Source organism: Vidua chalybeata, chromosome 4 (assembly GCF_026979565.1).
Source record: "Vidua chalybeata isolate OUT-0048 chromosome 4, bVidCha1 merged haplotype, whole genome shotgun sequence".
NCBI lineage: Eukaryota > Metazoa > Chordata > Aves > Passeriformes > Viduidae > Vidua > Vidua chalybeata.
The window spans coordinates 70,385,369-70,397,627 of NC_071533.1; the positions used below are offsets into that span (position 1 = coordinate 70,385,369).

Genomic DNA, 12,259 nt, shown 5'->3' on the forward strand with positions numbered 1-12,259 from the left:
CTGAGAAGAGGACAAATGAGAGCACAGAACACAACACAGGAGAAATATTGATTGCTCAGCCAAACTCTGCCACCAGTCAGCCAGGACATCCAACACCCAGCTCGGATATGGATGTTATCAGAGTTTCTGATGGTGCCAGAGGTGGGACTACACCACTCATGCCAAATAAAGCAAATCTGGAGTAAAAGAGGACTACAAACAACTTTCCCTGAGCCTCTGAGCAGTCTGGCTTTGACAAAAAAACCCAGAGATGTTCAACAACAACTGGAGCAGACATCAACTACCCTGGAATTGTCCAAGGCCTGGTTGGACGGGGCTTGGAGCAGCCTGGGCTAGTGAAAGGTGTCCCTGCCCATGGCTTTTAAGATAAATTTTAAGGTTCCTTCCAACCAAAACCATGCTGGGATTTTATGATCAAACGGGCAAAGGTTTGTGGGGCTGCAAGTCTGACACTACAGTGCTGATCATGAGGAAAGACAACTGCAGGAAAGCAAGTCCCACCACCTCAAAAAAAAAAAAGTAAAGAGACACTTAGAAGTCAGAGAGACCAAAGATTCTACACCAAAATAAGGAAACCAAACCTCTTTTTTTTTTTTTTTTTTTTTTTTTTTTTTTTAAGAAAAAGATAACATCATTCAGTGTATTTTTTCAAGCTTGCTGGACATCATACTGAAATACCGTAAAGCTGTCAGGGAAATTATATGGTTTTTTCTGTTGTCAACCAAAGCGTGCTTTTATGGAGTCAATTAGCCACAAATGATGAACACATGTCACTTGTCTGGGAATGAATTACAGTACAACCCAATAAACACAACTGGCTTTGCTCTCTGATCATTTGCCCTGATGGGCAGGAGGCGTCAAACTTCCCTATCCAACCATAAAGGAAACTCCGTGTTCGTTTGTGTTTCATCATCCTGCAAATCCGTCTCCTTCAAGTGCTGCAGTGCTACAGTGTGGGGGGAAACGGGGTCATTGGTATTTCTGCTCTGACGTGCAAACCTGGACGTGAGCTCAGGGTGTGAAATGCAATTACATCGGGGAAAAGGGTTCAGACAAGCTGGGACGGCACGAGGGCTTGGGTGTACAACGGAGCTGCTGTCAGATTCTACAGAGAAGTGCAGCCAATGTCGTCTTTACACAGGATTTTGTGTGCCCTCCACAGACCTTAGAGCCCTTTTTGAAGGTGGAGAGCCACAGTCTTATGAAGTTTTTAGAGTTTATTTTGTTTGGTTGGTTGGCTGGGAGTGTTTATTTTCTTTGTTTTTTTTTTTTCTTTTTTTTTGTGAACTTTAATAACAGATGGGTAAACTGAGGCACAGAAAGGTGGTGTGACTGGCCCACAGTCGCTGGTAGACCTTGAACCCCTCCAGGTCTTGCTCCCACCCGGGACAGAGTGAGAAGGAAGGGCTGTTCCCAAAGTTCCCTCCACTTGTTCCCAGGGTGAGGAACACCGCGGCTCCTCACGGGGCGAGGGAAAGGGCCGCCACCCTCAGTGGCAATGTCTGGAAGGGCTGGGCGGTTCCTGCCAGCCCCTGGGAGGCCAGGGAAGCGAGGAACCCGGCATGGAGAGGCAGGAGCCGGCGGGTCAGGCACTACAGGATGCACTCGTGCCTCTCCGTGGCTTTCAGGGCCTCGTGCATGCTGGCGGCCGAGAGCCTCCTGTTGATGTTCCTGTACCTGCAGCGCAGCAGGTTCCAGAAAGTAGTCCTCAAATCCCGGTTGAAGAAGGCGTAGATGAGGGGGTTGATGAGGGAGTTGGTGTAGCCCAGCCAGAGCAGAGTCCTCTCCAGCCGCAGGGGCATGCAGCTGCAGCGGATGCCGCAGATGAACGGCCGCGCCGTGGACATCAGGAAGAAGGGCAGCCAGCAGAACGTGAAGGCCCCCACGATGATGCCGAGGGTCCTGGCGGCTTTCTGCTCCCGCTTGAAGATGGAAATGTTCTTGCGGTCTTGCCGGAGCAGCTTGGAGAGCGTGGCGCATTCCTCCACGGCTTTGGTGCGGCGGGAGCTGTGGTGGGCGCGGCTGGAGGCCTCGAGGCAGTAGACGCCCTCCTCCTCGTAGTGCTTGGGGAAGTTCATGAAGCGGTGCTTCTCGGCGCTGACCTTGGCCGCCTTGTAGATGCGGCTGTACATCACCAGCATGACGGCCATGGGGATGTAGAAGGCCACGCCTGTGGAGTAGACGGTGTAGCCGAAGTCCTGGCTGATGAGGCACACCCGCTCCACCGTCACGTTCTGGGCCCAGCCGAAGAGCGGAGGGAGCGTGATGGAGGCCGACAGGAGCCACACGATGAAGACCATCTTGGCCATCAGCTTCCCGTTCTGCCTCACGGGGTAGGTCAGCGGCCGCGTGATGCCCAGGTACCTGCGGGGGAGAGGAGGAGTTGTCAGGGGGTTAGGAGTGGGTGCTGTTGGGTGGTTTTCACTCCTGATCAGCTGTGAGAGAATTTTGGCCCTCAGAGGGGGCAAGAAATTAATTCACCAAATGAAAATCTCCACAGGCATGGGGGTCTCTTGACTAAACACCCCAATTTATTCCCCGCTTTCTTGCAATCACCCCGTGTGTGGAATCACAGAATGGTTTGGGTTGGAAAGACCTTAAAGCCCATCCCATTCCAGCCCCCTGCCATGGGCAGGGACACCTTCCACTATCCCAGGTTGCTCCAAGCCCTGACCAGCCTGGCCTTGAGCACTTCTAGGGATGGGGTGTCCACAACACGAGGTGTCATTGAACTGCTGAGTGCAGTCTGAACTTTCCATGATCTCCTGGGGAATAAAAACACTTTAAAAAGTTTCGTTTTCAGGAATAAAAAAAAAAATGCCTTAGGAATTTTATTTTTTCACCAGAACTATTCTGCACAGAAAACACGCAACAGCTTCCAGCCACGGCACATAACTCACTCCAGGGTGTTGCTCTTCCCAAGGAGACACCCAGGAGTGGGAGGGGTGATGCTCAGAGTGATGTGCCACAGGACTGATTCCAGATGAAAGGCATAACTCTTAGCAGTGTTTAATGGGAAGTGGGAAGCGCTGCAGCCTTCTCTTATCTGTTGGTGAAGAAATACAACCTGCAGCTAAGATGGCCCTGGGAGACCAAGAAATACTCTTGCCTTTGGGAAGACTTAAAGATACGTCTGGGTGAGCCCTGCGAGCAAAGATGGAGAATGGACGATGCTGTTTGGGGACAGTTTTTGGGCCCCTCATGACAATAAACCCATTGAGGGGCTGGAGAGTGCCCAGGGAAGGGAATGGAGCTGGGGAAAGGTCTGGAACAGCAGGAATGGCTGAGGGAGCTGGGAAAGGGGCTCAGCCTGGAGAAAGGGAGGCTCAGGGGGGACCCTGTGGCTCTGCACAACTCCCTGAAAGTTGCTGAGCTCTGGAAACTCAAATAGAAATGACCCAAGCAGCTGGAGCCATCTGCTCGCTTGCACAGCCAGTAGCTGCCGAAGTGATGAGTCCAGCTCTCCCTCAAGAGGAAAATGAGTGGAGTTTGGAGTAAGAGATCCCAAAAACACCTGGTGACCCACAGATTCCCCGGTCCTGAGCCCTGGGGTTAGGAGTTACCGTGTTATTTTGCCTGAAAGGAGCTGGAGGCTGCACCCACCATCAGCTCCTGGTTGTGCCACGGGGTGTAAACGTGAACTACCCTGACTTCTCTTGGAGAGGTTTGTGTGATAAAGAAATTGTGTCAACTGTGGGTAAATTAGAAATGTAAAGCAATAAATCAGGGGGGGAGTTGGCCGTTCCCCCCGGAAAACATCTGCCTGCTACTCAGCTCCAATCAATCCAGCAAAAACCTCAAGCCACTCCTATGGATTTCTGTTCTGTTACAGCCTTTTTGATTCCAGTCTCCTGCTGCCAGGAATTTTTAGGCAGGAACCCATCACCTCTTAACTGTTCTTGGATGAACGGTGTCACTCCAGAGGGGCAGTGAGAACAGCAGCTCTATGAGTACTTTCTGCTAAAAGCTGAACAAAAAAAAAGAAAAAAAAAAGGAAAATATCTGTGGAGAATTTTACCTCTGCTGTATAATTTTTCTCTGACAGTCAGTCTTACTGTGTTAGGAGATTTTTCTCTTCCCTGATTATTTCGCTTTTTCCAGATCATCCCCCAAGATTAGAAGATGGAAATAAAATATAAAAATAAATCTAATTTCTCCTCCCCTCCTGACTGCTAAATCAATTGAGAGACTAAAGTCTTTTCCCCTGCCTCCCTGATAAAATGATTTTGAATTCATTCACTGAGTTGTTCTTTCCTTATTTTCCTCTTTTCCGTATTCTTCTTTTGTGCTGACCTTAGTCACAAGAACCGACCAAAATTCTCTCTGTTCAGAGAATTCCAGGACGGTTTGGGTTGGATGGAATCTTTCAAGATTATCCATTTCCAACGCCCTACCTTGGACACTGGCAGGGATGGAGCATCCACAGCTTCTCTGGGCAACCCATTCCCTCCTGATGGCCCTTGATGGGGCCAGGCTGGGAGAAAACCCTGCTCTGCTCTTGCAATTCCCAAATTAACTCTCCAAAAATCACCCCTCTGGATATCCAAGCCACGTACTTTGCCAATATACCCGCGCTGTGCTGTGTGCCATCCTCTCTGATGCTATTACCGCGTTTCTTTGGAAGCCGATCCGCCTGGGATTTGCTGAAACTTCAAGGAATTTACGCGCTAGCCGAGGAAAACGCTCGCTGACAAGGTTTAACAAGCAGGCAAAGCTGACACATTTCATCCGCGGGTGCCTCGTGCAGCTGCTGCTGCAGGAGGAAACGGGGCCGTTTTGAGGTCTTTGTAATAATTCTGAAACGAGCAGGGAGCCCTCAAAATAGGGCAGCGTTTACAGGAGGCGAGGTGGCGCTGACAGGCGGTGGAATTCGAGTGGAATTCTCTCCCTTTGAAATTTTTTCGTTTTTCTGTGTGTGTGTGTGTGTGTCCTGCTGCTAATCAAGTTTAGGGTAATCAGGTAACGAAAGGCAGTTCCCAGGATTTTCGGGCACTTGGTGTGGATTTGCAGGGCTCCCCGCGGCGCTGAGCTGATGGTGCAGCCACTCATGCCAGGTGCAATAAATTCCTGCCACAGCCCTGATCCTGCAGATCCCAGCCCCTTGGCTGTGGGGTGGGAGATCTGCCCCAGGCTGGGCTGCACCGGCAAACCCCATGGATGAGCCAATTCAGAGTGTTTGTTCTACGCTCAGTGGGAATCATGGAATGGGTTGGGTTGGGTTGGAAAGGACCTTAAATCCCATCCAGTTCCACCCCCGGGGCAGGGACACCTTCCACCAGCCCAGGTTGCTCCAAGCCCCGTCCAACCTGGCCTTGGGCACTGCCAGGGATCCAGGGGCAGCCACAGCTTCTCTGGGCACCCTGTGCCAGGGCCTGCCCACCCTGCCAGGGAACAATTCCTGCCCAGTCTCCCATCCATCCCTGCCCTTGTGCTGTCTTTACATTTCCTGATGAAAAACCCCTCTGGGGCTTCCCTGTAGGCCCCCTTCAATTGTTGGATCATTATGCCAGGGATTAAATAACAAAAACCACCCAAACCTCTCCGAGGTTCCCCCTTTCTCCATCCTGCAGCTGGTGACCTGGGAAAAGATGAATCTCCACTCACACAGGGGGACAAATGAGCCCAGAATTAGGGCTCAGAATTAGGGTTTCCTCAACCCCACTGTTTTACCACAATTCCATGTCTCCTCTGCTGCCAAAATAAGCTCCTTCCCTGATTTCCAAGCTGATGCCATTCCTGCCCCATCCTGCTGAAGCAGAGGAGGAAACTGAAGGCAGCTGAGGCTGCTACAGCTGCCCATGCCCTGTGTCAGAGCTGGTGCAGCATCCCAGGGATCCATCCCAGACACAGAGCAGGGATCTACCCAGCCTGGGCAACATTTGGATGAAGGGCATGGGAGAGCAAACCCAGCAAAATGCTGTGCAGTTTTCATCCCACTGACTTTGGGGAGGCATCCTTTTACTGAGGGTGACCCCAGTTTGGAGCATATGATCTGATTTTGGGTGGAAAATATTTGCCAGGGAAAGGGGAGAGCCCCAGCAGAGCTGCCTGGGAAATGGATGGAGAGTTTTTTCTCCCTCAGGGATGCCAGAAGTGATGTGTGGGCTTTGGGGAGCTCCTTTTGTCAGCTTCTTGGCATTTTTATGGAGAGTTTCATCAAAGCTGAGCAGCCAAAAGAGGGGATTTTTTTTTTTTTTTTGTTGGTGGTTTGTTTTTGGTTTGTGACATTAAAAAATCTGCAACATTGGCAGGCTTTTACATAAGGAAAATATAAGAGGAAGATGGATGTTTCCAGCATTTTTCTTTTCTGATTTCAAAGGAAATCAATCAAATCTCGCTTCAGACAAGATTAGTTCTACCAGCTTCAATCGAGAGGCTTTTAGGAAGCCCTCAGCATTAATAATCAATAACAGCAGCCTACATTTTAATAGTCCTCATCATCCTGGGCAAACCAAGTAGCTCTTCCATCTAAGCTAAGCAAAATATTGAGGTCTCCTCCTTGGCAGGAGCAGGCCTGACAGTGCTGACCAAGTTGGATTCAGGACAAAACCAGAGGAAATATTTCTATTTCCGAGAAACACCAGGGCTTTTCATCTTCTTCTTCACAGGGAAGGAGGAAGAGCTGGTCCCCAGCAGTGGAGGAGGTTTGGGTTGATGCCTCACTGAGATAACAATTTAATCTCTTTTGAAGCAGGTTTTCAGGGATTCTGCAAGCTCAGCTATCCTTGTGCTTTTGCTTTTTGGTTGTATTAGCGTAGAAATAGAGAATTGTGCTTTTGGAGATGTTTCCATCAAGAGTCAAACCAAAAATCCTGCCCATCCCAGGCTCAGGGGGGAAGTGGAGATCCAGTCATGATCCAGGCATGATCCCGGATCCTCAGTCCACCTCCACACACTGCCTGAGCATGCTGGGTGGATGTGGAGCAGTGATGCTGCACAGGATGCTTGGGACACTGCCCTGGGCTGGTTCACACAACTCCCAGCCCATTCCTGGGGACCCTTGAGGGGGAAAAGCAGCAGGACAGCGCCCCAGTCACCTCCTCCTCCAATATGCACCAGAGGATATCCCAATAATTCCCATTCCCTCCTCAAGCCCCAGCACAGACTGACCCTACAAGCCCCCTCCACTTGCAGCTTGTCCTTCCTCCCACCCAGAGCCGGCTGGGCACAGCTGGGGGGGATGGTCCAGTCCCTTCCCTCTGCTCAATCCTTGCTGATTTTCTCCTTTCCATGCTGGAAATACATTCCAGGCAACTGCCCTGCAACCACTCAACTTCCCCATCAGGCCTGTGGCGTGGTGAGGATGAAGTTCTGGGAGCAAACTGATCACAGGGCCAACACACGAGGGACAAGCCCATGCCAGAAACTTCAGGCTCTTTGACAACCTCTTGGGACACAGCTTTTCCCTCCCTAATTCCCAGGAAAGACAAAGTGACATCCAACTCAGGATGTGCCTGCACGGTGTCCTGGGATATGGATCTGCTCCCCAGAGTGCTGCCACTGGACGGGAGGGACGCGATGGAGGAGTGGAATCCATGGCAAGGATTTTTGGGGAAAGATCTCTCCTATTTGTGTGTGTGTTTGGAAAAGTCTTGCTCCAAGGGGTGGGATGGGGTGGGATTGGTTGTTTGGGAAAGGAGGGGAAGGGAATGGGAAGAGAAGGGGAAGAGGAAAAAGGGGGAAGGGAAGAAGGAGGAAAGAAAAAGGGAAGGAAAAAGAAAGGGAAAAGGATTGCGTGTACCGGGTTTTTGGGGACTTGGGATGGGGTGGGGACAGTTGTTGACACGCTTGGCCAAGGAGAAATGAAAGGGGAAAGGGAAAAAGAGAAAAGGGAAAAAGAGAAAGGGGAAAAAGGAAAAAGGAAAAATGGAAAAAGGGGAAAAGAAAAAGGTAAGGGAAGATAAGGCAAAAGGGAAAGAAAGGAGAAGGGAAAGGAAAAGGAAATTTTCAAGCAAAGCCAGTCTGGTTAGTGTGTAGCCACTTCCCTGCTCCTCACCCACCGGGAGAAAGCACTGACACATTTCATTCCTGCATTTCATCCCTTCCCTCTCACAGAGTCGGGCTCCTGCCAGCTCTGAGCACACCTGCTTTTTTTTTTTTTTTTTTTTTTTTTTTTTTTTTTTTTTTTCCCCAACAGGAAAATTATTAAAATAAAGCAAGTTCAGCAGAAGAGCTGAACCTTGCCTGTGGCCTGGCAGGGGTTTTTCTCTCTACCAGCAGCTCTGAGCTGCCCAGGGCTGTGGATCTGCAGCTCCCAGGGGAGCAGTGGCTGGTGGGGATGAAGCTTTGGAGCAGGACTCACTGCTGGCTTGCCCCGGGGGGTGATGACAAGCTGCAGAAGGATTTTCTCTGTCCTTTCTGCTTTGTCACCCGCTGTCACACCTGCAGAGGTGACACCGGGGAGGTGGCACAGCCGAAAGGGCACATCTCAGATGAGGAATGTGTCCCTTCCCTGAGCTGCTGCTCCCAGAGCAGCCCAGCCCAGCAGTGCCAGCTCAGCCCAAAGCGACCCCCCAGAAGGCAGCACACGTCAGCCCCGGCCACCGGCTCGTCAGCGCGATGGCCCCGATGACGCAGCTGCTAAAATTAGAGCCACCAAGGTGCTGACTTGTCCAAGCCTGGCCACTCTGCCAGGCAGCCTTAGCCTTTCCCTCCCAGCTGCAGGTGTGGGAGGTGAAGCCAGCAAATCCTCACAAGGGCGCTCACTGAGCTAAACCAGGGGGTTTGGGATGTCGGGACGGGATGTGGGGAGCTGCGGACATCCTTAGCCAAGGCACGAGTCCAGGGAGCAGCAGAGAATCCCACAGGATTGGCTCCAGAAGCCCTGGAACCTGGATTTCCAAAGTGCATCTGGGTTTGGTTTTGTTTTTTTATTTTTTTATTTCTTGAATGGTTTCATGGCCCAGGCACCTTCCATGGAGAAGGTCAGGTGCTGCTCCTCAGGAACAATGTGAAGCAGCTGCCAAAAGGGGGAAGACTGAGGAAGTAACTTAGGGAAGTAACTTGAGAAAACACCCCGAGCCCAGCTCTTCCAAAGGGAACGAGGCACCGAATTCCCACAGAAAACCCTCATCACCTGGAAAAAACACCTCCAGGAGCACTGCTCCAACCAGGAACACGATTCTAGTGGCCCTCCAAGTCCCAAAACACCCCGAATATCAGAGCCCACCTGAGCGCAGGGCAGCAGCCCGGCCCTGCCTTACCTGTCCACGCTGATGATGCACAAGGTCATGATGGAGGCGGTGCAGCACATCACGTCCATGGCGATGAACACGTTGCAGAACACCTTCCCAAAGAGCCACTCGCCCCCCACCAGGTCCGTGATGGTGACAAAGGGCATGACGGCGAAGGCCACCGACAGGTCAGCGGCGGCCAGGGACACCACCAGGTAGTTGGAGGGCTGCCGGAGCTTCTTGACGATGCACACGGAGATGATGACCAGCCCGTTGCCGGCGATGGTCGTGAGGATGATGATGGAGAGCACGGCCCCGATGACGACCTTCTCGGTGTCCCCATAGAGCAGGATCTCCTCGCCGCAGTCGGTGGCGTTGGTCAGGTTGGAGGGCGGCAGCTCGGGCTCGGCTGGGGCGGGGGGTTCCTCAGTCATGGATGGATTCGGGAGCGGTTCCCGAGCCGGCCGCTGCTGCTCTGCGCTCTCCACCAAGAGAAGGTGCTGCTCCAGAAACCTCCCGGGGCTGGCCCTCAGCAGCATGCTCCGAGCTCGCCACGAGCGCTCCCCCAGCAGTGACACCTCCAGTGACAAACCAGAACATCAATCAGGGCGAAGAAAATCGAATATCCCCTCATCCTCTCGCCCACCCTCACCACCCCCCTCCACCCCTCTCAGCTCTTGCCTCCCCAAAGCTGCGGCTGCATCTCACGTGCTCGGCAGGAAGCCGCTTCCCAAGTCTCCTTAAGGACACGCGTTTTGCCGGGGGATGCTTGGAGGAAGCCGCTCTCCACTTGGGAAGGAGCACGGGCTGCCTGCAACACCCCCCTGGTCATCCATGTGCTTCTCCGGGAGAGAGAATGCATTGTGGATCGTGTTTCCCTGCCGAGCTGTGCCTGCTGCCGTTGCACTTCTCCTCTGCATCCATACATTTAATCCCTTGCAGAGCCTCCTCTGTGGATGCGACAACACGAGCCACAGCACCAGTGTGGGCACAGCCCCCGCCGCCCGCATCCCCTGCCCGTGGCACACGCAAACTTCAAAGCCGGGACCGCAAATCCCCGCTCCTGACACGCAGTGGCCACACACGGGCTGTCAGTAGCCACGGGGTGGCAGCGGGAGCGGATCCATGGCATGCAGCACCCCAGGCATCCCAGCTCGTTCCCGGAGCCTGAGCATCGCCGCCGCGCACAGCAGAGAGGCTCGGAGAGCCGCGGCCGCGCTCCCACGCCCGGGATTCCACCCCTGCAAGTATTTCCCGGCCATCCACAAGGAAACTTCAGGGCAGGGCTCACCCCTGGATGCCCCGAGCATCATGCTCAAACCCGCATCCTCTTTTTTTTTTTTTTGTTGTTGTTTTTTTTTTTTTTCCAAACCCCATTTTCCCCTTGAAGTTTTGTTTCAATCCAAGCCGGATTGCGGCCCCTTCCTCCCCTTTGCAGCATCCCCCGGCTGCGGCGGTGCGGGGGTCCCGGAGTTACCTGTGCCGAGGGGGTGAGACATCCTCCAGGCGAGCCCCTGCGAGCTCCGGGCAGGCGAGGAAGCAAAGAGCCACCCCCGGAGCATCCTTCTCCCCTCCCCACCTCGCCGGTCCCTCCTACCGCCCTCCCCTCGCCTCTGCCGGGCAGGGACCCAGATGGTCCCTGGCTCCCTGGGAGCCCCAGGGAGGAGCAAAGAGCGGGGCGGGGGGGGGGGGGTCCAGGCTGGATCCTGCAGCGATGGGAGGGAGCGGGGAGCGTGTGAGGATCTGGAGGGAAAGGCTGGAAGTTGAGGAGATGCCTCGGAGCGCTGAGAGGCAGGAGAAGCAGCCTGGAACCCAGCAAGGAGGGCAGGCACAGGGAAAGGCGCCCTTCCCCGTGATTTTTTTTTTTTTTTAATGATTATTTTACAGGAGAGGGTTTCTTCCCTCGTTCCATGCATTTTTCCAGCCCTCCTGGCACGTAGAGGGTCCCGTGTTCCTTCAGCTCCGCGCTGAGGAGCAGCAAGGAGCCAGGGAGAGGCAGATCCCTAAAGATGAGCCTTTCCTAATCCTAGGAAAACCGAAACAGAGACTATTAAAAAAAAAACCAAAAAAAACGGGAAAGAACGTGGAGAGATCCACTTCCCTCCCCACCAAATGTTCCATGGGGACTTTGGAGCCGGGATCACTCTGATATTTCAACCCAGGGCATCAGACCTCAGTCACAGTTTGCTCCTCCTGGGGTGGAAGATGCGGGGCAGAGCCATCTCCTACACTGGCTGTTCCCAGGGCTCATTCCCTCGGGAATTCAGCCCCTCTGCTGCCTTCCCGGGGGGGATGGACATCCTGCATCCCTCGGGATGGGGCGGTTCGGAGGGGAGAGGTGCGGGGCTGTGGCTGTGGAGCTGTCCGCAGGCGATTCCCGACGCTCTGCCCCGAGCTCAGCGCTCCGGGAGCGAGGTGGGAAACTCATCCCAGGACTGAGCGGGGCACCCAGGGGACAGCCTGGAGGGCTGAGTCTGGAAAAAACACCTTTAAATCTCAGTGATGCCAAGCACTGCATTACCTCCGGGCAGAGCCGACATCGATCCCCAGGGATTTTGGTGAAAAAAAAAAAAAAAAAGAAAAAAAAAAAGGAAAAAAAAGGTGCATCTGCAAGGAAAGCGCCAGTGAGCTAAACCAGGGCTGTTAAAGCTGTGCTTAACGCTGGGGTTCCTCCTTTGCTGCTCGAGCATCACAGCGTGTGTGGGAGGCTGGTGAAAATAGCTTCCTCGCCAGGCCAGGACGTGCTGGAGGAGCTCCGGGAATTTTTTTTTTTTCCTTTTTTTTTTTTTTTTTTTTCCCCATGACAGGTGTTTTTTTTTTTTTTTCCCTGCCGCTCCAGAGCAGTGACGAGCCAGGGTGGGATGGGACTGATGCACAAACCCTGCACGGCCTGGGGAGGGGGAGCTCACTGAGATTTACCAAATACACCCGGAATTTCCAAGGAGGAACAGGGGGCTCTGCAGAACTCCCTGCAGCAGGAATCGCAGAATTCTGCAGTCTCCAAAGCCAGACAAATTCAGCCAAGGAGAAAAACACCCCCTAAGGACCGGCTCAGGCAGTCTGGGACCAGATGCCTGGAGGATTTC

General features: G+C 53.1%; 1 protein-coding gene across 1 annotated transcript; it reads right to left on the reverse strand.

Moving 5' to 3' along the window:
- Window positions 1-622: 622 nt before the first annotated feature.
- On the reverse strand, window positions 623-10,731 carry LOC128787043 (5-hydroxytryptamine receptor 7-like). Its single transcript, XM_053940903.1, has 3 exons — window positions 10,651-10,731; window positions 9,204-9,751; window positions 623-2,364 (listed from the first exon to the last, which is right to left on the reverse strand). The coding sequence occupies exons 2-3, from the start codon at window positions 9,710-9,712 to the stop codon at window positions 1,593-1,595; spliced, it is 1,281 nt and encodes a 426-aa protein (XP_053796878.1). The 5' UTR covers window positions 9,713-9,751; window positions 10,651-10,731; the 3' UTR covers window positions 623-1,592.
- Between the last annotated feature and the right edge of the window lie 1,528 nt (window positions 10,732-12,259).